The sequence below is a fragment of the Uloborus diversus genome, chromosome 1 (genome assembly GCF_026930045.1).
Source record: "Uloborus diversus isolate 005 chromosome 1, Udiv.v.3.1, whole genome shotgun sequence".
Classification (NCBI taxonomy): Eukaryota; Metazoa; Arthropoda; class Arachnida; order Araneae; family Uloboridae; genus Uloborus; species Uloborus diversus.
In genome coordinates, this window is record NC_072731.1 from 157,028,901 (window position 1) to 157,056,003 (window position 27,103).

At 36.0% G+C, this 27,103-nt stretch overlaps 1 protein-coding gene across 1 annotated transcript in view; it reads right to left on the reverse strand.

Annotated features, from left to right (window-relative positions):
* Nucleotides 1-16,341: 16,341 nt before the first annotated feature.
* The window catches only part of LOC129222415 (uncharacterized), a 63,830-nt gene continuing 53,068 nt past the window's right edge, over nt 16,342-27,103 (reverse strand). The window contains exons 15-19 of the mRNA XM_054856928.1: nt 24,920-25,013; nt 23,086-23,121; nt 21,181-21,276; nt 20,941-20,991; nt 16,342-17,591 (exon numbers count right to left, since the gene is read on the reverse strand). Coding sequence (XP_054712903.1) covers nt 17,497-17,591; nt 20,941-20,991; nt 21,181-21,276; nt 23,086-23,121; nt 24,920-25,013 — 372 coding nt within the window. The 3' untranslated portion in view covers nt 16,342-17,496. The remainder of the gene's footprint in view (nt 17,592-20,940; nt 20,992-21,180; nt 21,277-23,085; nt 23,122-24,919; nt 25,014-27,103) is intronic.

Here is a 27,103-nt window from a genome sequence, read left to right on the forward strand (position 1 = left end):
ATTAGTTCATATTATTTTTTTCCAAGCTAATTATGAGCGAGTTTCACTGTGCGGGGGCTGAGAGCAGAGTTTTGAAAATTAATAATTTTCCCGCGAAGAACAGAGGAAACAATCACATCTCGACAGGTCTCCGCGAACACCAAAGCAGACGATCGCCTTCAGGTGGAAGATTTCAGGTTGAGCCGCGAAAGACGATGTTGTCATCATTTTACAGTCTGTTGCTATAATCGTCCAGCCGCCATATAAGGGAACGAGCAGGAGCGCTGTCAACGCTCGCGAGAGGGAGCTAGCTAGCGCGCTTCTAACTTTCAATGAACAGATGAAAGTCGGCGATGATGTCTGAACGATGTTTTCATGAATGGGTTACTGGGTTGGCGCGTAAATCTTACTGCTACTCGCCACGGCGCGGCGTTTTGTTTTTGAGCTGCGTAGTAAAAATATAAGCGGAAGTGAAGGAAATGCGATTTGCAGGTGAGATGGATTCATAACTTTCTATTGTTTTTGGGAGGTCAGGTGGGATAGGCTTTGACGAAGAGGGAGCATTTAGTTCTCCACAGGCTAGTCATTTTCGGGCAAGAGCGTATCAGCTGAACATGGAAGGGGGCGGGGCAGGCCCAGGGGAGCCCCGATGGGAGGTCACGAGAAGTCACTGTGACCTCCAAAAACTTTCCTTATTCGGCAAATTTTCCTAACGATTCGGAAAAATTATCATCATTCAGCGACAATATGGAGCTCCTTTTAGCGAATTGAGAGTTCTGCCCTCCCAAAAATTTAAGTTCGGGGCCCCTCTGGGCATTCCATCATTTGGGCAATTAGGGGATTGGTCTATTGCCCCCTTCCCTCCTTCCAAGAATATAGGTGCAATGCAATTCTAAAATGATGCGGTTTTTACCCAAGTGAACACTAACAACTTTCCTTTTTCAATGGGCTCCCAAAAAGATGTCTTCACTTTCAAACTCAGTGACAAATTTACTGTAGCAGAACTCATTGATAATTTTAGAAATTGAAGTAACCGTCAATTTAAAGTTATAATTATAATTATTTTGGTTTTATTTTAAATATTTTTTTTAATTTGGAAAGGAGGGGGAGAGGCAGCTGCTGTTCCTTGCCCCATTCTGGACGGCCATGGTAGGTGGAGGCAAATTGCCCCTCCGTCCGACATTTAAAAATGAATGTTTTTTCGTACAAGTGAGAGGGGTTTCTGTTGTTTGTCGTTGAGTGTGTAGTGTATTGAATATATTATAACGCCCCCCCCCCCCAACCATAAAAAATAATGTCGGGCCTGATTCTCCATTATTCCTCTTCTATAAATTTTATTCTAAAATGTGCTTCTTCCAAAATACTACTTAAGGTGTTCGAACACGCTAAAATGGTTATTTTTGACAAAATTTCACAATATTTGTTTATGAATTTACAGCAAACTCGCGATTATCTGCGAGTCCACCAACAATCAGGAACAGAGTTGGCTCTAGTAGCTCTGCCGCCCTGGGCGATATTGACAAGTGCCGCCCCCCCATTGAATAATAGTAACAAAAATAATAATATAAATATTAATAAAATAGAAATACTAGTTCTTTGCTTAAAATTCTGTGAGCTTCTAGTTAAATTCCAAACTGGATTTTTCATGTCCAAGCACTGGTACACTATTTAAATTATTTTTCTTAACATTAAAGTAGTGCATCTTATGGCACTGAAACACATATTAATATTTTAAAAAGATTTTAAATCACGCAATTTGCAGCCTCTAAAATTAAATTTCTAGCTGATTTCTGAACTATGCCTTGCATGTCCAAGCACTGGTATACACTCTATAAGCCTAAATTGTTATTATTAATAATTATTATTTTATCGATGCAGTGAATCTTATGGCACTGAAAGAGATATTCATACTTTAAAAAAAATTAAAAAAAAATCAACTTCGAATTTGCCGGCCCTACAATCTGCCGCCCTAGGCGGCTGCCTACCCATGGAGCCGGGCCTGATCAGGAACATGTATTTTCGCAGTAAAAAGCAAATAACAATGACTGTTTTTTTTTTTTTTGGTAAAGTATTTGTAAATTTAAACTAGTTTTTTTTTAAATTTATTTATTAGTTTTCTTTCTTCATCGCATCCAGTTGTTCTTTGTTGATGTTAAGTTTTGTTGTGAAAAAATACAAACATTTTTACTGACTTTCTTCAAACAATGCTGTTTGAAGAAGGTATTATGCATCAATGCAGTTTTTGAGGACGGACAATTTCTACCTTATTTGACCCTCATTTTAGCTTTTTTGCGGATTATCCACGATTTTTATCATACGCGACACTTGTGCTACCCAATTCCTGCGGATAATCGAGAGTTGACTGTATTGGAAATTATTTTGTATTGCTTGTTTTTTTCTTACTTCTAATGCATACTGTAAATCTGTTAAGCACAAACAAATATATATATATATATATATATATATATATATATATATATATATATATATATATATATATATATATATATATATATATATATATTGTAACGGATTCGGTGCGACTTCCACTTTCTTGAAATGAAGACACAGTTCTTGATAAAAACACAGGAAATTTATTTACACTATGTACAGGAGAAACCGTTAACAACTGCTAAATTATTCATCAGCAATTATCACACAACACCGTAAACTCAACGTTTACACACGTATTTACTTCCAAATACGAAAACAACACAGCGAAATGCCTCGCTATAAACAGAGCCAATACACTAACGAATTCTCAATCGAAACTGACTGTTTATCCATCGCTAACGGCTTTTATAAACATCGAAGAATTTTCCACAACATTCTTTCTGCTTCCAGAAATACGTAGACCGTTTTACAACTACACTTCCATTGATAAAATCAGTGAATGAAATAAGAAAAAAAAGAATAGGGGGTTGTATACTTTAGCCATATGTTAAGGGGTTGTATATTCATTACGGGAAACTATTTACAGGTTACGTTCCTACAATAATTACTATTTACAGAATTTGTAACATTGCCCCCTTCCTAAGGACTGCACGTCCCGGGCAGTACAATCCCCAGAAAGGGTGCCAAACTTCTATCACAAGTTTACAAATATACACATTAATTAATAACTAATCAGATACAGAAAACACAATAATAACAAGAAATATTACTAAACATTAAAAGCAAAAATTATCTACAACTTTTATGTTATCAACCATGGTTGTTTACGTAATACTCATGAACTATGGCCATAGTATGGGGCTAACCGATCATAATGTACAACCCTAGGTTTTGCATTAGGTGATTTTTGGATCCTCACTACGACGTCATTTAGTCGGTTAAGGACTTTGTAGGGTCCATCCCAATGCGACTGCAATTTGGGTGACAGACCTTTCCGTCGGATGGGATTCCATAACCAAACCTTGTCGCCTTCGTTGAATTCATGTCCAGTAGACCTTGTGTCGTATCGGGTCTTCATCTTCTCCGCCGCGATGTTGATTCGCTCTCGTGCGAAGTTATGAACGTCTTCCAACCGGGCCTGGAGATCCTGGATGTACTCCTCAGGCGATGCAGGCGCATCCGGAGGACGACCGAAGACGAGATCACAAGGTAGCCGAAGCTCTCGTCCGAAGAGCATCTGAGATGGGGCATATCCGGTAGTCTCGTGGACAGCACTGCGGTAGGCCAGCAGGAACAAAGGTAGCTTCTTGTCCCAATCCTGTTGATTTCTGGATACCATAAGCGAGAGATTATTTAGGATTGTGCGGTTAAATCTCTCCACCATGCCGTCCGATTGTGGGTGTAGTGGTGTTGTCCTAGTTTTCTCAATTCCGAAGATTTGACATAGGCCCTTAAACACAGCAGAGATGAAATTCCTCCCTTGATCGGAATGAATCTGCAAAGGTGTTCCGTATCTCGAGATCCAATGTTGGACTAGAGTCTCTGCTACGGTAGTAGCCTCTTGATCTGGAATGGGATATGCTTCCGGCCATTTGGTGAAGTAGTCGATGGAAACAAGAATGTATTTGTTCCCATAGGCAGTTCTTGGAAGAGGACCCAGGATGTCGATCCCAATTCGTTCGAAAGGAGCTCCAACGTTGTACAGATGTAGCTTCCCTCTGCTTCTCTTCTTCGGTCCTTTACGAGCAGCACAGGCGTCACAAGAATGGCACCACTTCTCCACGTCATCCTTCGCCTTGCTCCAGAAGAAGCGCTCCCGAACTTTATTGAGGGTTTTCAAGACACCAAAATGTCCTCCAGTCGCACTACTATATATTTCTTTCAGAACATCTGAAATCCTTGATCGGGGAAGTAGTAACTGCCACCTAGATGTTTTGCCGTCGTCAGATTCCCATTTCCGGTGTAGCACGCCGTTCCGTAAATGGAGTGAGTTCCATAAAGCCCAGTATCTTTTTGTTGCAGGACTGAAGATGGAAACGTCCTGCCAGCTAGGGCGTCGACTGTCACTTTCCATGAACTCTAAAATTGGTTTAATGTCGGGGTCTTCAAGTTGATCTTTTCGAACTTGGTCGTCACTCCATGGATCAGGTTCTGATGATATTGGAGTCACTGTCACCTGATAGGCGGTAGGGCTAGTCGTTCCATACTGTTTCTCGATTCGGGAACAATAGTGGCAGTTCTCAGGACAGGGTCTCCTGGATAAAGCGTCAGCATTACCGTGAGATAACCCTTTTCGATGCTTGATCTCCATGTCATATTCCTGGAGCCGCCGTATCCATCTGGCTATCTGACCTTCCGGATTTTTGAAGTTCAAAAGCCAAGTTAATGAGGCATGATCTGTCCGAAGCAGAAATTTTCGGCCGTAGAGGTAATGATGGAAGTGTTCTACAGCTTTCACTATGGCCAGTAACTCCTTTCTGGTGACGCAGTAATTTCGCTCCGACTTTGATAAGCATTTGCTCCAATAAGCGATGACATGTTCATTTCCGTCAATTTCTTGGGATAAAACAGCTCCGATTCCCTCGTTGCTCGCATCAGTGTCCAGGATGAAGGATTTTTCAGGCTGAGGATAGGCGAGGATAGGCGTTGATGTTAAAGCCTCCTTCAGTCGTAGAAATGCATCTTCGCATTCTTTGGACCATTCAAACTTTTGCTTGCTCTCCGTCAGCTTATGCAAAGGTCGTGCAATGTTGGAAAAACCCTTCACAAACTTCCTGTAGTACGTGCAGAGCCCCAGGAAACTTCGCAACTGATGGATGTTTTCGGGACGACTCCAACTCCTGACCGCAGATACCTTCTCTGGATCGGTTTGTACACCCCCAGAAGAGATGATGTGACCAAGGTAGTTCACTTCCCGGCGGAACAAATTACATTTGGACGGGCTTAACTTCAGATTAGCTTCCTTAAGCCTCTGCAGCACCTTCCTAAGATTTGCCAGATGTTCTTCGAAACTGCGTCCCACGATGATGATATCGTCTAAGTAGACCAGACAGGATTCGTAGGAAAGTCCTCTTAACACTGTCTCCATAAGACGCTCGAACGTAGCTGGTGCATTGCAGAGGCCGAAGGGCATCACTTTAAACTGCCATAAGCCTTGTCCAGTTGTAAACGCTGTCTTCTCTCGGTCATCAGGGTGTATCTCAACCTGCCAGTAGCCGCTCTTCAAGTCCAGGGTCGAAAACCACTTGTGTCCGGAAAGAGTGTCCAAGGTGTCGTCTATCCGTGGAAGAGGGTAACTGTCTTTCTTGGTGATTTCATTCAGCCGCCGGTAATCGACACAAAATCTGGTGGAGCCATCTTTCTTTCGGACCAAGACGATGGGAGACGCCCAAGGACTGGATGAAGGTTCGATTACATCGTTCTCCTTCATCTCCTTCAGGAGGGTCTCAACCTCTTCCTTCTTGGCGAACGGTAGTCGTCTTGGATGCTGTTTAATAGGGAGGTGTTCTCCAGTGTAGATCCTATGCTGCGTTAAATTCGTCCTGCCCACATCCTCCGATGTAGATGAAAACAGATGCTTGAAGTCCTCCACCAATTGTTCCGCAGCAGTTCTTTGATCTTTCGATAATGGCGCACTCCCAATTAACTTCGATGTCAAGGACTCAGAAGACACAGTCTCGGGGGAATTGATTCTTCTAATGATGCAGTTTACTGGAGTACAAGTTGCTAACACTTCACCTTTCCGGATATTCCTTGGCCTTTCACTCACGTTGGCGACTCTTACAGGAATTACATCCTTAGAAAGGTCCACAAGTGTAGATGCTACCAGCACTCCTTTTAGGTTATTGCTTAGGTTAGGGTATTCAATGAGTCCAAATCTAAAACTATTGCTTTCTTCAATGGAGCCGGGTATTAATGATTCTGACCTTGAGGGAATTGATAAATCTGTTTGGGCAATTATTTGATGAGCGGATTTTACATCACTTTCTGCGGGAAAGACTGCTATGTCTTCTCTCGTCGAGTGCAGCTCGTTAGTTTTGAAATCGAGGTTGAAGTCATACTTCTTTAAAAAGTCCAATCCGAGAATGAAGGGGTCTATGATAGCAGCAACGAATGCGGTATGATGGTAAATGGCATTTCCAAACACAATTTCTAAGTTCACTTTACCTTCAATCTCGATCTTGTCACCTGTCACAGTTTGGAGGGTAACGCAGGGCGGCGTCCACAGAATGTTGAGTCCAAATTGACGAGCCACATCTGTTCTAATGATCGTAACATTGGCTCCAGTGTCAATAATCAGTTCGCATGGAAACCCGTTTACATATGCGTAAACAAACAGTCCATTACTGCCGCCACTCGTCGATGAAATCTGGAAAACTTTAAGATGGGGCTCATTCCAATTTGGCGACCTCCGCCCCGCGAGATTGCCATGGCTTAGTTTTCCTGGACCTGCGAGGGAGAGGTGCTCTTCCCTCTGGTTTCTTGACGAGCTTCACAGTTTCTTCGTAAGTGACCCTCGCCACCACATTTCCAGCACTTAAGTGATTGTCCATTATGGTCCTTGGGAGCCGAAGTCCTTTTGAGGATTCCTGCAATTTCTTTTATTTGCTTTTCCAGTTCAGCAAAACGTGACGAAACCGGATCAGGCTCATCAGTTTTCACGCCGCGGATTGAATGGCGATCCTTGCGGGTTGCTTGCTGGGCGGCCTCCAACTTCATCGCATACACAACAGCAGAACTCAGGTCTTTGACATCCGCCATCCGTAAAGCTTTCTGGATTTCCGGATCTCGAACCCCGTCGATGTAGTAGTTGAGTGCCAGGTTGTCTCGAACGTCCGCAGGACAGTCACAAAAAGCAAGATGAGACAATCTCTCGACGTCCGCCGCTAGCTCTTGCAGGGTTTCCCCGGTTCTCTGGAAACGGGACTTCAACTGGAGTCGGCTGAAATCTTTCTGGCACTTCTCACCGAAGCGAAGCTCCAACGCTGATGTGAGGGCAGCGAAATCCAGGCGCTGGCTGTCCGGAAGGGTCTGGAGAATGTCCGCTGCGTCACCTCTCAGGGATGCTGCAAGATGACAGGCCTTGGTAGCAGAGTCCCATCCGTTCGCTTCCGCCACTATCATGAATTGAGTTTTGTAAACCTGCCACGAAGTTTTCCCATCAAATGTGGCAAGTTTAATGGACGGTCGAGCAACCGATGTGGGAGCGCCAAACTGTACAGAGCTGCTTTCCGCGGTCACCAATCTCCTTTCCACGTCCTTAAAGATCTCTTCTTTTAATAGATGAAATCTTCTATCTTCATCTTCAAATTTATTTTCTACAGCATTGAATCGGCTTTCAACGGTATTAAATTTTTCTTCAATAGCATCAACTCGATGCTCTATGTCATTAAATTTATTTTCCATCACAGTCTTTACCGAAATAAGGTCGTTTTTAATTTCTTCTTGGTTAGACGTTAAGTCCTTTTTCAGCACCGTTAAATCGCTTTTTAACTGGTCTTGATTTGCCAACATACTTGCAGTCAGGTCATTTTTTAATTGTTCTTGATTAGCCGCCATATCATTTTTTAATTGTTCTTGATTAGCCGCCATATCATTTTTTAATTGTTCTTGATTAGCCGCCATATCATTTTTTAATTGTTCTTGATTAGCCGCCATATCACTCTTCACAGAGGTGATTGCGTCAAGAAGTTGTTTTAATTGTTCATCCATTGCGCGAGTAATCACCATAAAAATAAAGTCCTAATTCAAAAAAAGTCTTTATGAGAAAAATGTCCAAAGTCACTTACTCCAAGAAAGTCCAGAAGAAGCCCCACGTTGGGCGCCAATTGTAACGGATTCGGTGCGACTTCCACTTTCTTGAAATGAAGACACAGTTCTTGATAAAAACACAGGAAATTTATTTACACTATGTACAGGAGAAACCGTTAACAACTGCTAAATTATTCATCAGCAATTATCACACAACACCGTAAACTCAACGTTTACACACGTATTTACTTCCAAATACGAAAACAACACAGCGAAATGCCTCGCTATAAACAGAGCCAATACACTAACGAATTCTCAATCGAAACTGACTGTTTATCCATCGCTAACGGCTTTTATAAACATCGAAGAATTTTCCACAACATTCTTTCTGCTTCCAGAAATACGTAGACCGTTTTACAACTACACTTCCATTGATAAAATCAGTGAATGAAATAAGAAAAAAAAGAATAGGGGGTTGTATACTTTAGCCATATGTTAAGGGGTTGTATATTCATTACGGGAAACTATTTACAGGTTACGTTCCTACAATAATTACTATTTACAGAATTTGTAACAATATATATATATATATATATATATATATATATATATATATATATATATATATATATATATATATATATATTACAATACTTCTATTCCTTTTCGTTTTCTGCACTATATGTAATTTAAAAAAAAGTTGCTGTAGTAAGAAATCTATAATTCATTTCTTCTTTTAAACTTATAATAGCGGGTCATTCCATAGAAATGTCAATCTCAACCTCAGATTTTTTTTCCCACAAAGCCTTAATTGTGACCTATCACTTCATTCAGCATACTTTCTAGTACATAAATCCAGTAACAGTTTGCAAAAATTTCATTCGGTGTTTTTCTTCTGGCTCTAAGCGTGCGAGGTTGTAGAAAAGGCTTAGCATGCGCAAAAAACATGCGTCTAAGTTCACTTGCGTAATGTAAAAACTTTTGCAAATTTTTAAAAAAACTATGTTTATTCTAAATAATCAGATGTTGGCCCAATAAAATTGACTGTTCTTTTTGCATACATTATAAGATAAGTATTTTAATTAGTGTGGTTATTTCACTGAAAATATTTACGTTACGTTAGTCACGAAAATGTACTATTTTCTGCTTAAAAACTAAACCAGATGATTGAGCCAAACAACACTTTTTATTTTCTTACATGTTTGTCATATCTACTTAAAAAGTGCAAAATATTTATTTTAGTATCAGTAGATATAAAATAACTAGTGTGACTAACGTAACATTTTAGCTGTGACTAACGCAACAGTTTGCATGTGACTAACGAACATTTATAAAATGACTGCTAATATTTAAAACTTATTTAATTTAATGTAAATTTTCATGAATAATTTTGAATATGTAGGTATTCTATATTGATTAAAAATATAAAGGGTGAAAAATACCAGTAATGTTACATTGTAGGTCTTCTGTTTACTTAGAAAAATACATTTTTAAAAGTCCTTATAAAGATACTTCCAATTTAAAGAATTATTAAAAAAGAAAAAAGGTGAGTAAAGCAAAATGAGTACTCTGCTGAATGTGCCATCAACACAAGAATCCAAGCTTAAGAATTAAGATAATAGAAATACAGTCTTAACAAAGGAGAACGTCTCTATTTTTTAGAATATACATCTCCACCTATTATTAAAATGAAGTAATGACTGCTCGTTGGAAAACATTTGAAGATGTTACATGATATAGTGACAATAAGCGCTGCTGCCATATATTTCAGAAAATGCAAGAATGATCATTTAGAAATTCAAACATTTGCAGTGATATCTGGAATTAAAATGCATTCTGTAAAAACGTTCGAATTTTTTTTTTTTCAATATTACATTTTAATTCAAAAAATGCACAACACTATTCGTTCGATGAATCAGTAAACCTTAAAATATAATATGCTACTGAAAAGTACTGCGGAGTTTCTTATGATGATAACTAGTATATCGGAAGAATACTAGAATTCGGTGAAACTATCAACTTGCATAAAGTTAATTTTTTAAAAGAGAGATATTTAGGATTTAATTAGCTCTCAAGAATGATGTTATTTACTTTGTAAAAGCTTTTTTTTTATTTGTTCATTTTTTCACACATTCAAATTGAGTTAATTGAACTGAATCCTTCCATTCAATTTCTTACACTAATATAGAAAAAAAGTAAAGAAAGAACCATAATGCAACACAAAGAAGGTTCCTAAAAAGTGTAAAAGTTATATAAGAGCAAGAAATCAATTATAAAAAGTTTTTTATATGCATTCGTTGCTAGCTATTCGATGGTTACGTTAGTCACGTTACGTTAGTCACACACAGTTTTTAGTAAAAGTACCATTAAGGGCCAAAAAAGATTCATCTATAACAAATCTGTTCTACATTTTTAAAAAATAGATTCTTTACCTCTTACAAATATATCGGCCAATTTCGAATGCCTGTGTAAGTTTCAGAAAAATTTCTCTCGTAACATAAGCATTGTTTCTCAGGGTTGCAAAAATGTTACGTTAGTCACGATAACTTTTTTGGTGAAAAAACACCTGCCAGCGCTTATTTTGCTTCAAATTCTTGGTAGAAATGAAAAATAGTCACCTTGTACATTTTAAATCTGCATATTAAACCAAAACACATTTATTTTTACTCCCGGTGTAAGTAAAAAGAGTTTGAAAATCAGCTGCAAATGTTACGTTAGTCACTATGGAATGACCCTAGCCGTTTCATACAAAGTTAGAACAATACTGTGAAACTGTAAAATCAGGTACTAGAATGTCAGAGACTGTAAAGTGCAGATGAAGTGCCTTAAATAATTTTAATTGTTTTAGAGTCCTTAAAAATAATTAGATACGTCTTTGCAACTCCTATGCAAACTGTACTTCAATTTTAATTCTTTTCAAGTTTATGAACTACTAGTGGTACCGCCCGACTTTACCCGAAGTACAAAATTAAAAGGTCTTTTGGTCTGTATATTTGCAAATAATGTATGGTGAATTTCTCGCCAATTGGCTTGCCCATGTTATGGTTCCACGTTATGATAACTTGGTAGTTTACTCGTCCATCTTATGATACTTTTGCTCGGGAAAATATTCTTAAAATTGGAATAGAAAAAGAACAAAATCGAATTTTTGAAAAACCGCTTCGAGGTGCACACTAGGGTGTCCCGAAAAAAAAAATTTCCGTTTTTCTTAATGCAAGACCTCTCTAAATTTGCGAAATCGATCGTAAATTACAAAAATAATTTAAAAAATAGAATATAACTATATCTTCAGGGCTCTACCGATCGTCAAAGTTTTGAAAAATTGTCATTTTTATGGCAACTGTAAAAGAAATACTGTGAATAAAGTTATAAATTTACTGTGAAATAAAAGCTTGACAGCTGAAATAAAAAGACCGTGATTCGTAATATCAACACGAACAGAAAAAAAAAAAAAACATATGGTGATTACTACTGTAAATGCCTATATGGGAATAACCCCCATTTCCGCAGTAGAATCGTCCACGAAGCTTGGCGCCACGTCTCGATTTGCATGCAACAATATGTTACTGACGACTTCGACTTTGTTTGGTTTCAACTTGCTAATTCCTTTTACTTGTTTCGAGGGCTTTCTTGGCTTGACTCACGGGTGTTTTCTTCGTAGCCAAAGTAATTTTAATGCTATAAAAGTACAGTTGCAATTGTTAGTGTTATATGCCGATTCTGTTAGTTTTAAGTAATTTGTTCGAGACGTAGTGAGACTACTTGTGCTATACTGGGACCCTACAAGGAACTTGATGATCGGCTGCTACCTACTGTAAAAGACGTCATAAAATTTATTTTATTTGTCAGGAGCGAACAGAAATGTATGCATAATGGAAAGGACCCTTCCAGTTCAGATATATATAAAATTGTTTCTGAAAAAATCAACAGTATTTGGACAAAAGCTTCAATTCCAATTGTAACTAAGGAACGAGTAATTCAATTATTAAAATTCTATTTCGAAAAGTACGTCAATTTGAAACGATACCCCAGAAGCAAACGAAGTGATTCCAATTGTAACTAAGGAACGAGTAATTCAATTATTAAAATTCTATTTCGAAAGTACGTCAATTTAAAACGATACCCCAGAAGCAAACGAAGTGATGGTTTTGAAAATAAACTGAAGTGCTTTTTAGAGTCATCTGAGAAGCTCTTCGACGTTGCGGCTTGTAAGTGCTATGTATTTGAGTCTTGTTCGTGTTTAAAACCTAAAAAAGTTCCCATCATTGAGAGAAGTTTCTTGTTGGATCAAAGAAATGACAGGAAAATGGTGATAAGTGGTGTCGATAAGAAAGAAATAGCTAGATTAATGAAACAACAGCAGAGAAAACTTGAAAGGGCAGCAAAAAAGTCTTCTACTGAAAATAACGATTCTGTCTCAGCAAATTTTGATGACGATTCGATGCGTGAATTTTCTCCAGAAACGTATCCCATAACAGAGACGAATACGGCCTCTACAGGGACACCATCAACTTCAACGACAAATAGGAATACACTGATCTTGCCAACAGTTGCTAAGGTCTGTGATAGATACGTTTTGTCGACGCGATCTGCTGCTGCTGTTGCTTCTGCAGTTTTAGCTGATGTCGGCTTGGTTTCAAAAGAAGATTTAACTCTAGTTGTTGATAAAAACAAAATCCACAGAGCTGTAGCTAAAGCTCGGAAAGAAGCTTCCAAAGATATTGGAAGTATTGTTATAAAAAGCATTTACTTTGATGGACGTAAAGACAAGACTCTGATAAATGAGAAAATAGGAGCTCGTTACCATCGCAAAGAAATTTTAGAAGAGCACATCTCAATTTTAGCAGAACCCGGATCAATTTATTTGGGACACACAACGCCAAGTCGTGGCACTGCAAAGGCAATTCTAACTTCGATTACAGCTCTATTAGAAGGTCAATGCTTGAATTTAGAAGACGTGATTTGCGTTGGATGTGACGGAACTGCAATAAACACCGGTTGGAAGGGTGGCGTGATTCAACATTTAGAGGAGTATTTGGAAAGACCATTGCAATGGTGTGTGTGTGTATGCTTCATGCCAACGAATTACCCCTTCGTCATTTATTCTTGACCTTAGATGGTTGCACTTTGGGTCCTAAAGAATATTCCGGACCTATTGGAAAACAGTTAGCTGGTTTTGAAAATAAAATGACATTGTCTTTTTGCGCGGTGGATGGTAATTTGCCGAAAAATGTGGTTGATGAACTAAGCACGGATCAAAAATATCTTTATGAGATTTGTCAAGCTGTATCAACTGGTTTCTGTAGTCCTGAGCTGGGAAATCGCCAACCTGGAAAAATGGCGCACTCGAGATGGCTTACTTCTGCTAATCGTATACTTAGACTTTATGTAAGTACTCTTAATCCAACAGAAAATTTGCGATTACTTGTTAACTACGTGGTTAAAGTGTACGCTCTAGTTTGGTTCTTAATAAAGCAAAAGTCATCTTTTAAGGAAGCAGCCAAACATCTTTTTCAAATGATTGTGTACTCTCGATTTTTACCCGAAAACTTGAAATCTGTTGTGTATTCTGTTATCGAAAGAAATGCTTTTTTTGCGCACCCAGAAAACCTGCTGGTCAGTATGTTGTTTGATGATAGGGAGCACATTCGGGAGTTAGCATTACGAAGAATAAAAAAAGCTAGAGAGGCTGAAAGTAGCACTAAACGCAGAATATTTAAAACACCAAAAATTAACTTCTCTGCTAAAGATTATACGGAAATAATTGTCTGGCAAGAGTGTCAGGTTACAGCACCACCGGTTCTTCGACATATTTCTAACGAGAACCTTCAAATTATGGCAAAAGATAATAGCTTGGAAATCGTTGACTTTCCTTGCCACTCACAATCTGTGGAAAGATGTGTTAAACTAATAACACAGGCTTCACAAAGTGTTACTAACGCTACTTCTAGAGATGGCTTCGTTAGAACCAGGTTGCAATCTCGGGCAGAAATGCCAAATTTTGGACACAAAAATAAGCTTAAATTCTAAACTTTTGTCATTATTTATAAACTGTAGTTTGTTTATTTTGTTTTCTTGTGCTTTGTTTCATTAGTTTCTTAAATAAAATGCGTTCTAAACTTTATTTTTGTATTTTTTAAATCATATCGTTTAGGTCTGTCAAAAATGTAAAATATGCAAAACTTCAAAGAGCGGTAGAGCCCTCAAGATGACACGCAATTCCATTTTTTTTACCTTTTTCGTGATCTGTGAAAAATTTCGCAAATTTTGACACCTCTTGTGATAGTGTAGCTCAAAAATTTTTTTTTTCTCATATATGGACGGGACACCCTAGTGCACACCCCCATTCTACAAATTAACTTTGTGCCAAGTTTCATGAAAATCGTCCTAACGGTCTAGGCGCTATGCGCGTCAAAGAGATCCAGATATCCAGGCAGAGAGACTTTCAGTTTTATTATAAGTAAAGATGAATTGTCTAAATGGGCAGTATGTTACTCTCTTGTTACCTATTTTCTAAATCTGTACACCATTTCTTTTAAAGCATTTTTTTTGTTGTTGATCATTTTATATTTAATTCATTGTTATATTTGTCGGTGGGTTGGAGGGGTGATCAAAAACTAATTGTACCGAAACCCGATGTGAGCGATTAACAATGCATTATCTTTTTCCCTCCCTCACTCTTTCTCTCTGTCAACTGCAGTCATTGATTTGTCGACCCCAAAAACATTTTTTACTGTGTTTTATCTTAATTTTCTAAAGACAAAATATATATAACTTTTAAAACGTTTTGTCTGTCTGTTTTTTTCCCACATTTTTGTAGTTCCAATTACCACTTATAAAGGCTTCAAAATGAAGAATTTTACATCTATTTTTAAAAAATTCCTCCTATTCCCTATTTTTAAAAATCGCTGATTTTGGATGTTCTTAATAAAAAAATTTCAAGTTTAGCTCAAAAAAAAAAAAAAAAGACTTTAGCTCTTATGCTGTTTTTTGCAAAGGGTTATAGACATGTTTGATCTCCTGTTATTCATAACTTGGAGATTTTTTCTTTAGATTTAGATCAGTGGTTACAAAAATTCTAACCATTGTACGAACTTCAAATAAAATTCGTCTTGCGTGCTATTTTTACTCATGTTTAAAATGATCTAAAGCTTCTGAAGATATTTTGGAGTGTTTCTTAGAGGTTTATTCAATACTTTCTCATGAGTTTTTAAAATCGAACCAAATAAAACTAAATTGAAGCTGTAAGAATGAAGGCTTTCACGGCCGGTGGTGTTCTTTTATTCTTACTCCATACTTAGAATAAAAGAACACGAAAGAAATTGCCGTCTGGGCCACACTGAGAAATCACCAGTCGCGGGACACACTTTTCGTGATGGCACCCACGACATTAAATTCAAAGAAACCAAAATAATTTCAAGGACTTCCCACTATTACTCCAGATTAAACAGAGAAACGATCGAAATTTTCAAACATCCCAACAATTTTAACAAAAAGGAAGAGGGAATTAAGATCAACAAACTCTGGCAAGCTACACTTAGACGGATTATCCCGAGAGATACTTCCAGCCAACCAGAAACAGCGACGGATGCCCATCAGCCAATCCCCAACGAGAATGAAGAGAACTCAAGTTTCAGCTAACCAGAAACAAGGACGGACGTTCATCAGCCAATCCTAGACCAGAACGTAGGAACAGCTAGCTCTTCCCACATAAATAGTGACAACACTTAGATATCTGCATCAGTTTCTAGGAAGTCGCTTCCCTGGAAGCTTAGACCTTCGACCACGCTAACACTGAAGATTGCAGCCGCAGATGCGGTCGAAACGTTTGGAGTAACAACACTCAGACCACGGCACAACAGTCTGGAATCTTACAACATTATTAAATTGAAGCTCCTAGTAGAAGCTCGGCAATAATTCTTTGGAAGAAACGGTTGGATTTTCTAGTAAATTCCGTTCGAATACATCACGGGGTATAGAGTTACATAGCATTAAAAAAATAAAAAAGAATGACATAGGGGAGGGTGGCCCAAAGCGGTTTCGCATTCGTATGCCGCCGCATGGTATGCAAGCTGCGATATCTGTGCATGTCGTGTTGACCCGAACACCCCCACCCTCGACCCCAAATAGCGGAACACACAGTGCTATTTATTTGTAAATAATAATTCTTTATTAAAGAAACTTGTGTTTTGCGTACATAAGAAACTACACGCATTAAAAAAAAAAACTATTTTATTATCAAAGTCAGAAAATCAATAGATAAGAGTTCAGTGTCAATAATTTGTAATATGCAATACCACGTACGCCTCTTTTTAAAAAATATATACATATGCAATTTTTAATGTAAAAAAGTTGAACACAAACAACGCTATTAAAGCAAAGCGTAAAACCACTACATATTATTGAAAGGAGAAAAAACCCACTGATCTTCGGTATACTAAGGAAAAAATAATTTTGAGCACAAAATGTTTATTCTCCGTACGTTATAGTTACTTCACTTGCATTACAGAAGAAATATAAGAAGAAGAAAGAGACAAATTTGAATAATGGGATCTAGTCAACCTCTGGGTTGTTGGCATTCGTCCTCGGACTAGTCAACTTCGAATCCGGTTGAAAACAAGAGAAATGAGGGTTGCTAAGTTCAAACACGGTGAAACAAGCTTTTTCTTGAAGCGTTGCTGTTCGTTGACAATGAGAAATAAATTTTAACTAAAACCAACCGCCAAACCCCCCGCAAACTGTAGAAGTCTTTAATATGGAGATCACGGTTACTGTCCTCCCAATTAATTCCAACGAATTTAAAATTTTAAACTCTTCCGCCGTGTGCCAACAATGCTCAGTCTTACTATAATAAGAGTTAAGAACTTGTTACTAAACATGGTTTTTAATTCGTTTTGTCACTTTCATCTGTCCGTTTAATTTCTCTGTTTTGTTTTATTGCTTAAATTTTTACACAAATGTTTCTGCTGTTTATATAAATATATACACAGCTGAGAGGAAGCGATTTAAAAAATTTCGTTTCTGAAATGACAAATAAATATTTAAAACAGAGAAATAACGTAAAAGTTGTTTTCGAGATACAAAAATATTTTTTTCTTCTAAACAGAAGCTCTTTCTGCACATACCAAAACAGTTTTTAAATTAATACATGTAAGTGCTATGTATAAACATAAAAATACATATTCAATGAAATAGCTTCGAAAAGTTAAAAAAAAGTTTAGATTTGTGATGGCAATTTTATAACACAAAATCTTAATCATGTAATGTGTTGGCAGTCTTTCATATTAATGGTATGAACAGTTCAATTTTGCATGCAATTTAAGAAATCAACAGTTTTTTTTTTTTTTTTTTTAATGAAATGGCGGCAAAAGTTTAAGAATGCTGTGAAAACATTCGTGAAATTAGTAGTCCAAGTAAAAGAATTGCAGGCACAGCTACCACGTTGATACTTCCACTGCATCGTAAACCTGAAAATTGTGAAAAAAGTTTTTATGATCAGTGAAAACAAGAGGGAGAGAGAGAGAGAGAGAAATTTTATACGATAAAAGTATGCATAGAAAATTCTAAGCTTGGGTCATTCCATGTCAAATCATTCCATCATTTTTTGAAAATGCCACCCACCATCTTCAATTTCATTCAAATTTGGAGTACTTGTAGGCATTTTGATGCTGATTATGAAAATATAAAATATATTGGGATTGATAAAGGGGGTGAAAAGTTATGAGCCTTGAGAAATAGGTCAAAATGATTTTTCTGCGGCCATTTTAATTAACACAAAAACAGGTATAAATGGCTATAACTCATTAAAATCATCATCCTTAAATTATCCTTATTATCCTTAATAAATCCCTAATAATCCTTAATTTTGTTTTATTTTGTTCAGTATGATGTAAACTGGAACTGGGTTTAACTTATACAACTCTTTTAAATATTTTTCTGAGAGGGTTTCCTATATTTTTTTACTCCCCAAGCGCGAAAAATATAAATTTATAACTTTCACAATCTATAACCCAACTAGTTTCCTCAACCATGGCCACACTAGATGGCTCTGATGCTTAACGGGCCTTAACTATTTATGAATTTTCTGTGTTAAACCTATGCAGCTCATGCAGCCTCCAATTAATATCCAATGTTTCAAAGTTTGTTTATTTTTAATTGAACATCGTCCATTTTGACCGCAAGAGGAGCTGCACAGAGCCCTTGCATCCACCAATCAGTGGCAACGTAATGGAAACAAGGGTTCCCTGTTGAGACCTCTTTGTTGCCATGTGTTTCAGCGATTGAAACGGCCTATAAGAATTAAGTGGGGCCATGCCTCAACTCATAATAAAATTTTAGTTGAATATTTTAAAAATTCAGAAAGCTATCAGCGATATAATGATCCGAATTATAACAACTCTTGGCTATTCAACGAAACGTGAGGGATCGTTCGCAAATAATCTGGTTTTTATCATGAATCACGCTGAATGATTGCAAGCAAATGTTACAGACTTGCGAACAACCCCTCACGATTCGTCGCCTGTACAGAAATTTTATTGAAATTCGGCTCCTTAGTTCCCTGATAACTTTCGGAATTTTAAGTTACTGAACTGGAATTTTATTATGAGTTGAGGAATATAGTTGGGTTTTATGTTATGAAAGGTTTCAATTGCTATATCTCGCGCATGCGCAGTGAAAAATTAATTGCTCTAAATGTCCATATTTTATCAAATTTTCAACATTTAAATTTCACATTTTAGTATTATACTTCTCTTGGATGCTGTCAAGTTTTCTAAAAGTTTGCTAAGCTTTGGCGGAAAGCTTTGCGTGTTATAAGCCAAAAACCTCCAAATAAGGTTCGTAGTTTTGAAAGAATTGCTTACATCTTCGTAAATATCAGTGATACTTCTCGAAAGTATGTGAAGCAGTTGTGTATAGAATGCTAACTAATTTCTGAAATTAACAGCTTATTCTCAGCCATTTACCATGGATGATGATCAAAGAACATTTTTGTTTTCCTCAATTTGTTGCTGGTCCCCAAAACGCATGGGTGATTTAATTTTTATTGGAAAATGACAGCTGGAACATACCATTTACGTGAACAAAGTTACAGAGCAATTAATCACTTATTTCTGGAGAAATTCTTTAAAATGTGAATTTTTGAACGTGTCACAATAGGGTAGGGTAGGGCAAGTTGAGCATAGGGACACGTTGAGCAATCGATAGATCTCGAAAACTATTCACTACACGTGTAGGCATCAAATGGCGAAAAGAAAGGTTTATGGGAGGGGAACTCATCACGCGATCTTCAATTGCAGCTCGACAAATGAGTGAAGCATAGTTGCACATTATTTATTTTGTGACAAAAAAGTAAAAAACTCATTTGCCCAAGTTTTCGTCTCTATTAGTCTAATGTTATCGGTTTTCTGTTAAGCAAGCTTTATTCTTTTATGAATTGACTGTACTTTTGTTATGTATAGAGATTTTGAGCATAATTCGTACAATTGTTTCGGAATCTCACTTTTATTTTAAGACTTTGGTTTGGGGTTAGATGAGCAAGCATCGTTCAACTGACCATCGCGACTTAAAACAAAAGTAGCAATATATTTTTTGCTTTTGTTAGGATACGGACCTATAAAAGGAAAACTACACGATATTCTTACACTACTGATGACTTGAATAATGATGCAAAAGCTGTCAATGATGATGGAAAAAGTGTGAATGCCGCCACAAAATAATTCGATATCAAACGGTTGACTGACAAGATTTTTGAAGAAATTAAATGGTGGTGATTCATCAATGGGTTATGGAAAACGGAGGCAAGTTTTTTCTTCCCAACAAGAGTACTCAATAAAAAAAATACTTGCTGCAAATGGCATCAACCTATTATGGATATTCGTCTAAAGACGCTCGTCGCGTTTCCTACGAGTGTATTGTTAAATTTAGCATTAAAACTCCATCCGCCTGGACTCCAAAAGGGATGTCCGGAAAAGATTGGCTTACAAAGTTTTTAAAACGAAATCCGAAACTATCCGTCCGAAAACCAGAATAATTTCAGTTAATTCGAAAAAAAAAGAAAAAAAATGTCACACAGTGGATTATCACACAGAAATTTTATTTCATCTCTAGTATAATGTCTAGTCAAACAATAGGATAAATGATAAGTGCTCAACTTGCCCCATACATTTGCTCAACTTACCCCATTTATAGGGTACGTTGAGCAAGTTTGACTTTTTGCATTTCGACGTTTGTAGCTCTTAAACGTGTGCTATTAGCAACAAGTTACTGTGGACACTTTTGAAAAGGATACATTACTAATCCACCAGGTTGCATAACAATTGAGACTTACCGTTGAGGAGTTATATCCGCTCAAGTGAAAAATTGCTCAACTAGCCCCGCCCTACCCTACTTTTGGTCATTTATTGTATCTTTACTGATCGATAATCCTAACACCTTATTCTGTTGTTTATATTTATTTTGTACACATCTAAATTCTCATAATGTGGCTTCTTTTACATGTGTTGGCTTTCATTTTGTGGGAAACAGAGTTTAATAAACAATATTTCTAAAAGGAGTTCCATTTTTTTGCCTCAAACCTGCCCTCTAGGGCGGACGTAGTTAAAGCTTTTTTTTAATCAGCACGTACAGCAATAAAATGTCAGGTATCAAAATACAACAATTTCTATGACAATATAAGTTTTTTAAAATGAAATTGTGCTTTAAGTGCCTAGTTGTTCAGTGATCAGACTAAAGAATAACAAAATTATTAATTATAGATAAAAATGTATTGCACACAGCTGAAAAAAAATTGTGTTTCTGAGAAAAAAGAATCTGTACCTTCATGGGAAAATTTGAACTTGATTTGATCCAATGTTCTGCATTTTGCATCTAAAAGGACATTATTAAACATTAATCAATTGTGTTACACAAAAAGAAATGAAAGAAATTTTATGCAAAAAGTGCTTCTCTCAAAGAATTTTTTTTCTTTTAGAGACCTTTTTGGCTTCTAAAAGAAAAGAAATTCTTTTTGGTTTACAATGTTTCGTTTTGATTTCGAAGAATAGAAGTCACACATACCTCTATTGTCGACACAGAAACCTCTTGACTTTTCATCAGTGGAATTTATGCCAATAACAGAGAAAAAATAGGGTGAACAGGTAGTCACAGTAGCGCCTACAAAGAACAATTTAAGAATTTTTCAGATGCGCTGAAAATTCTTAGGAAAACCAGTTCTAAGAAATCTGGCGACTTTGCTTAAGAGAATGAAGTTTGAAAATTATTTAAGCACATCAAAATAAAATAGTTGAAAAGCTGAATTAAAATCAAGTGATAAGGCAATTTTACTTCTTCAGTGAGATAAAATATTGTATTATTTGATTAGTTTACTATTAAGTTTTTAAATTGTGAGCCGTTTTGCAGCTACTATTAACATTTATGTACAGCTTCAATTGATTTAACTTAATGATCAAAAATTCGTTGAAAAACCAATAAAATGAAATTTTATTAGTTATTCAGCGAATACAAATATTAAAATTAAATTAGCAGGGAATTAAACTTTAATGCTTTTAAAATGACTTGATCACATAATTTGTAAAATTCGCTTTTTTTTTAACTGCGGATTTTTTGTTTCAAGTTCAAGATTCAAGAAATTTTTAATCATGTGTTTGGATGAAAAAAAATTGAATTTACTATTTAAATTTACCTTTTAAGAATCCTTACTCTTGCATCATTTTGAGTGAACGACGGAAAAAGCTGCTAAATCAAATAGTGTCAAACTGCACATTTATTCTCATGCATTTGATTTTAAAGTTAAAAATCTGAATTTACTATTTAAATTTATCTTTTAAGAATCCTTACTCTTGCATCATTTTGAGTGAACGATGGAAAAAGCTGCTAAATCAAATAGTGTCAAATTACACATTTATTCTCATGCATTTGATTTTACAGTTAAAAATCTGAAAGTAGTTATGTTAAGGAAATAATTTATAAGGAAATAATTACCTTTGTGCAAAAAAGACAGAAAAGAACCAACGTTTTGTTGCACAAAATCACAGATTACTGCAGACACGTGTTTCGGAGTCTCAAAGAACCCATTTTTCAATACAAAATAGTGAGCTTTCGGATGTAAAGGCCTCCGAAGAAAAACAGTTATGCCAGTTATGCTATTTTTTTTTATTAACACAACAACATATTTTTGTATTAATTAGAGTTGAGGACAAAAAAAAAAAAAAAAACTTCTAGTTAGCTTCAACCTCTACTTAAAACAAGTTTTTTAAAGCCCCAATTTTTTATTTTGATAAAAATGAAAAAGTCTTTATTTCCTTTCTCATCCGTTTGCTTAACAACTGTAGTAAGGGAATTATATATTTTTTTCTTTTGAAGTACGCCTAAACTTATAAAATTCTACCCACAGTTGATCACATAATTTTTGAAGCAATGAAATATGAGTATCCTACTGTTTGGTATTTTAAACTGCGACCTTCCTCGAATTTGCGCATGCGTCAGGTCGCTTCTGATTTTATCAAAATAGGAGAGATATTAATAAGAGAAATAACGAATGCGAGGGGATTTTTTTTCCCGTTGGATTCATTTATTTTAGATGTGTTGGTTTGAGTTGTGGCTTTTCTTTTTTTTTAAATTTATTCCCCTTCCTTATCGGTAAAGCAGAAATGCTGCCATGGTGCATTTTCTTAATCAAGCTCTCACATCTTTTTGTAATAGAACCGTTCAACGGTGCTAGTCGCGGCTTTCGTGGCCGAGCAGTACATGATACGACGCAATAACAACGACACGAACAAGGTACTATTAATCAATGCATTTGTATTTTCACTGAAATTATATTTTCCAAAGGCTTATTAATTTAGATGATTTAGACAAGAATGCATCCATAAACTATTATCAAATGAAAAAGAATACTCAATTTATTTTTGTTACTTTTTCATGAAATAATTCAAAAAGCAAAAGATATGAACTAAAACTTACTCTGGCAAGGATTGGAGTCTTTAAGTTCCAATTTATCTGAAAAAAAAAAGTAAAGGATTGCATTAGTATGCGGTTTGTTTAAAATAATATCTGATAAATGAAGAAATGAAAAAGAAAAAGCCTTTATACTAATATTTGTTTCAATACAGCAATAAAAGTTGAAAGTGTTATTATTATTATGGCGTCATTGAATTTTTTAGGGTGATTTTTTCTTTTCTTTTTTTGGGTGGGGGACTTTTTGTACTTAGGGGTCTTCATGTTATTTGGGAGGTGTGCAATTGCTCTTGACGGAGATCGGAAGCTATTCTTTTAAGAGACAGCAGGAACTGAAAAAATGATAGGGCAATGAATCTACCAAAAATAATGTTCATAATGAAAATAAGCGCTTAAACATTATTGTTGCGTTGAGGTTTTAAATTAATTTATTTTCAACTGCTAAAATGCATGCGCTTAAAAGTTGTATGATTTGTAATGAACTGGTTGCTTTTTGCAGTCTAAATTAACAGTGGGTAGTTAAAGTTTCCGACCTTTTTTTTTTTTTCAAACTGAGTTATTTTAAATTTTTGCCAACGTCAATTATACCATCAATACGCCTCCGTGCGCCAGTTATGCAAATTAATTTTGCGCCAGCAATGTGACATTAAGTCCTTTCTCGCCACATTAATTAAAAGTTATTACTTTTTCTTCCGTTTAAATTTTTTAAATGAACCATTTTTGTCATTGATGAACATTCATGTGACATGAAGATAATTTTCGCCATTGTTATTGCTATTGTTAAGTTTTTAGCTATAGAAAACCGAACAAATTAAACGCATAATCTTTAATAACACTTGAAAGCTAAATACTCTAAAGCTAACAAGCACAATCGTGGTAATAACTGCTTATGCGATCTTAGAATACTATTACCACGTATCAAACTAAAAGGATTACAGTCGAACTTACTAACAGCGAGAGCAAAGGGAACACGATATTTGCTCATTATAACCGATTGCTCATAAAAAACGAGTAGATGAAAACAATCACAAATATTCATCACAGTCGTTGTTTTTCTTATTTTTTAATCTCTGTGCAGCACTAAAGAAGTTGGTTAATTTGCTTTGAACTATCTGAATGTATGTTCTCAGGATTTATAATTTACTAGTGGAACCCGCACGGCTTTGCCCGTAATAGAAAAATTAAAAGGTCTTTTGGTTGCCTGTATATTTACAAATAATGTATGGTGAATTTTCTCGCCATTTGGCTTGTACCCATGTTACGGTTCCACGTTATGATAATTTCGTATCGCGCCAATTGGCTTGTGCCCATGTTACGGTTCCATGTTATGATAATTTCGTAATTTTACTCTTCCATCTTATGATAGTATAGAACCACATCAAATTTTCGAAAAATCGCTTCGAGGTGCACACCCCCATGTTACAAACTAACTTTGTGCCAAATTTCATGAAAATCGGCCGAACGGTCTAGGCGCTATGCGCGTTACAGAGATCCAGACTTCCAGACATCCTCCGGACATCCAGACAGAGAGACATTAAGCTTTATTATTAGTAAAGATAAAGATCACTAACTTTCGGATGACTATAATATATTGAAGAAAATTTTCTCAAAAAATTATAAACTAAGCTAGAAGTCAACAAAAATTTTATGAGTCACAGAAATATTGCTCGCTTTAAGCGTTGTTTACTGGTAAAACTCGAGGTATGCTCCCATAGATTTAACAGTGTGTCAACCAAGTATGTCGGATTTCCTTGCTCAATCCGTTTTCTCGTTAAATCAGGTCTCGTTGTCGGCAAGTTCGACTGCACTCGCTATATTAGACTACAGTCCAGTTACTTACTTGTAATTACGTCTTGACAGTTACTCGCTCTCAGTTCAGGGCTCCTGTTCGCTCTGTTGTGACAAACACGAATAGATCCATACTGAGACTCAAACTGTGGAAGAAAAACCCATTTTGATATTAGTATTGTTACTTTAAGGACTTAAAGGGTCTAAGTAAAAGCTTGTAACTAAATTTCTATGCAAACTATGATTAAAATTTTAGTTTTAAATCAAAGCTGAAAATCTGCTAAACGTACACGATATAATATACATTTAAATAGGAAAACTATAGGAGACAAAATAACAATACAATGATTCTATGATTAATTTTAAAGTATTGCTGTATACTTCCGTCAGAATCTAAACCTACATTTAACTTAAAATGCATTTATTTATTTATTTTTTAAATGTTAAAAATAAATATCAAAATTACCAAAATTTTGGGAGAATTTTTTTTTTAAATTAATTTTCATTTTTTAGTACAATTTAGACTTACAACAATGGACCAACCACACATAAAAAGTGTTATGAAATATATTGTAAACTTTTTGAGACATCCTGCACGCAAAACGAAAAACAGACTTCTGAGAAAAAGAGGCTTAAACAGCTAGTATTGTTAACAACAGAAATATCTTTGAAAATAGTTACGTTTTTACGTTTAGGGTGGACCGGGGCACGTTTACGCATGGGGCATGTTTACGCAGTGCCCTTTTTTCAAAACGAATTATAACTGGAGAGCCAACAGTCATAACAGATTGATGCTGCTCCCTAGCACATATCCCCACAAGTTTTGAGCATCAGTAGAGCTTTGGTCCAGCATGCAAAAAAAAAAAAAATAATCTGTTTTCAACCAAGTCGAGTAAATTTTGAGGTGAACGTTTTGAAGCTTATTGTGAATAAATAACTCTTAGTTTAAAAAAAAAAAAAAAAAACAATATATAAAAATGAGCAGAATTTTATCCTTTTTTGAGACCTCTATTTGTATGAACTAAAAAGGTTATTATTTTTTTTGCACGTTAAAAATAAATCCAAATTTGGCGACGGGACAGGTTTAGGCGTTGACGTCTGAGCACCTTTACGCGCGTTCTTACTATGTCTTACCTCTAAGCGCGCTCTGAAGCTCTTTTCGCTGTCACAAAACGTTTTTGTATTTTTAGGCTATTTAGTTTTGAAAACCCCCATTTAATTTTTAACTGAGTTAGAAATTCGTATCTTATAGCTTACAACCATGTAGTGCTGTCTTCATGCCCGTTCATCTTTTACTTTTTACAATACTTAGTCTGTAATAAATTTGCTTTATTTTAACAATGGTAAGACATTATGTTCAAAGCACTAACAGAACCACGTTAGGTGTCAAAATAAATATGCGTAAAGTGTCCGAGGCAAGTTTACGCAACCGACTTGGACTCAAAAATATTTTTTTTAACGGTTAAAAACACAAACTAGGCAATAACTGAATGTACCAATTTTGACTCCATTAACTGCTTCATAAAACCGCAATGTCTATAATTTCCAAAGTTAAAACATGAAATTTAGAAAATTCTTAGAAAGAAATCTTCGTAAACGTGCCCCGGTCTACTCTACGCACGCACTTCGATAATTCAAAAAGTTTTTTGTGTACAGTAATAAGTAAGGTGTCAAATTGTTCAAAACTTCAACCATGCGAAACATATATTTTTTCCAGAAAATCGAATATTTTAATGGTTATTGGTCCGTAGATCCCTTAAAGGAATTAAATTAAGTTACGGCCAGACTTATCAGGTTTTGTTGCGCGAAGGAATATTTAAAAGAGCCACCCCTATATACCCCCTCCCCCCCCCAAAATGTTGCAGGTATTCACAGTGTTGTTCAGGTTGGAAGGGGGGGGAGGGGAAGTAATCTTAAGATTTAGGAGGAAAACTATGAAGTTTTTAGAAACAATTAAGGTATTATGGGAGATTTGAGAGCTTAAGAGGAAAATTACTTGCATGAATTTAAAGTTTATGCCAGGAAGTATGAATTATAACGAATTTTGACCTTGATATATATGTATGAATAATAAATATGAATTATAATTGAATATGAATTATAACCTTTGTGCTGAAAATTAAAATAATCAATTAACCAACGTTTTGGAGCAGAAAAATTGCAAATTACTGCAGTAACTTGCATTTTTTTTGCTCCAAAACGTTAGTTAATTGATTATTTTAAGTATGAATTATGT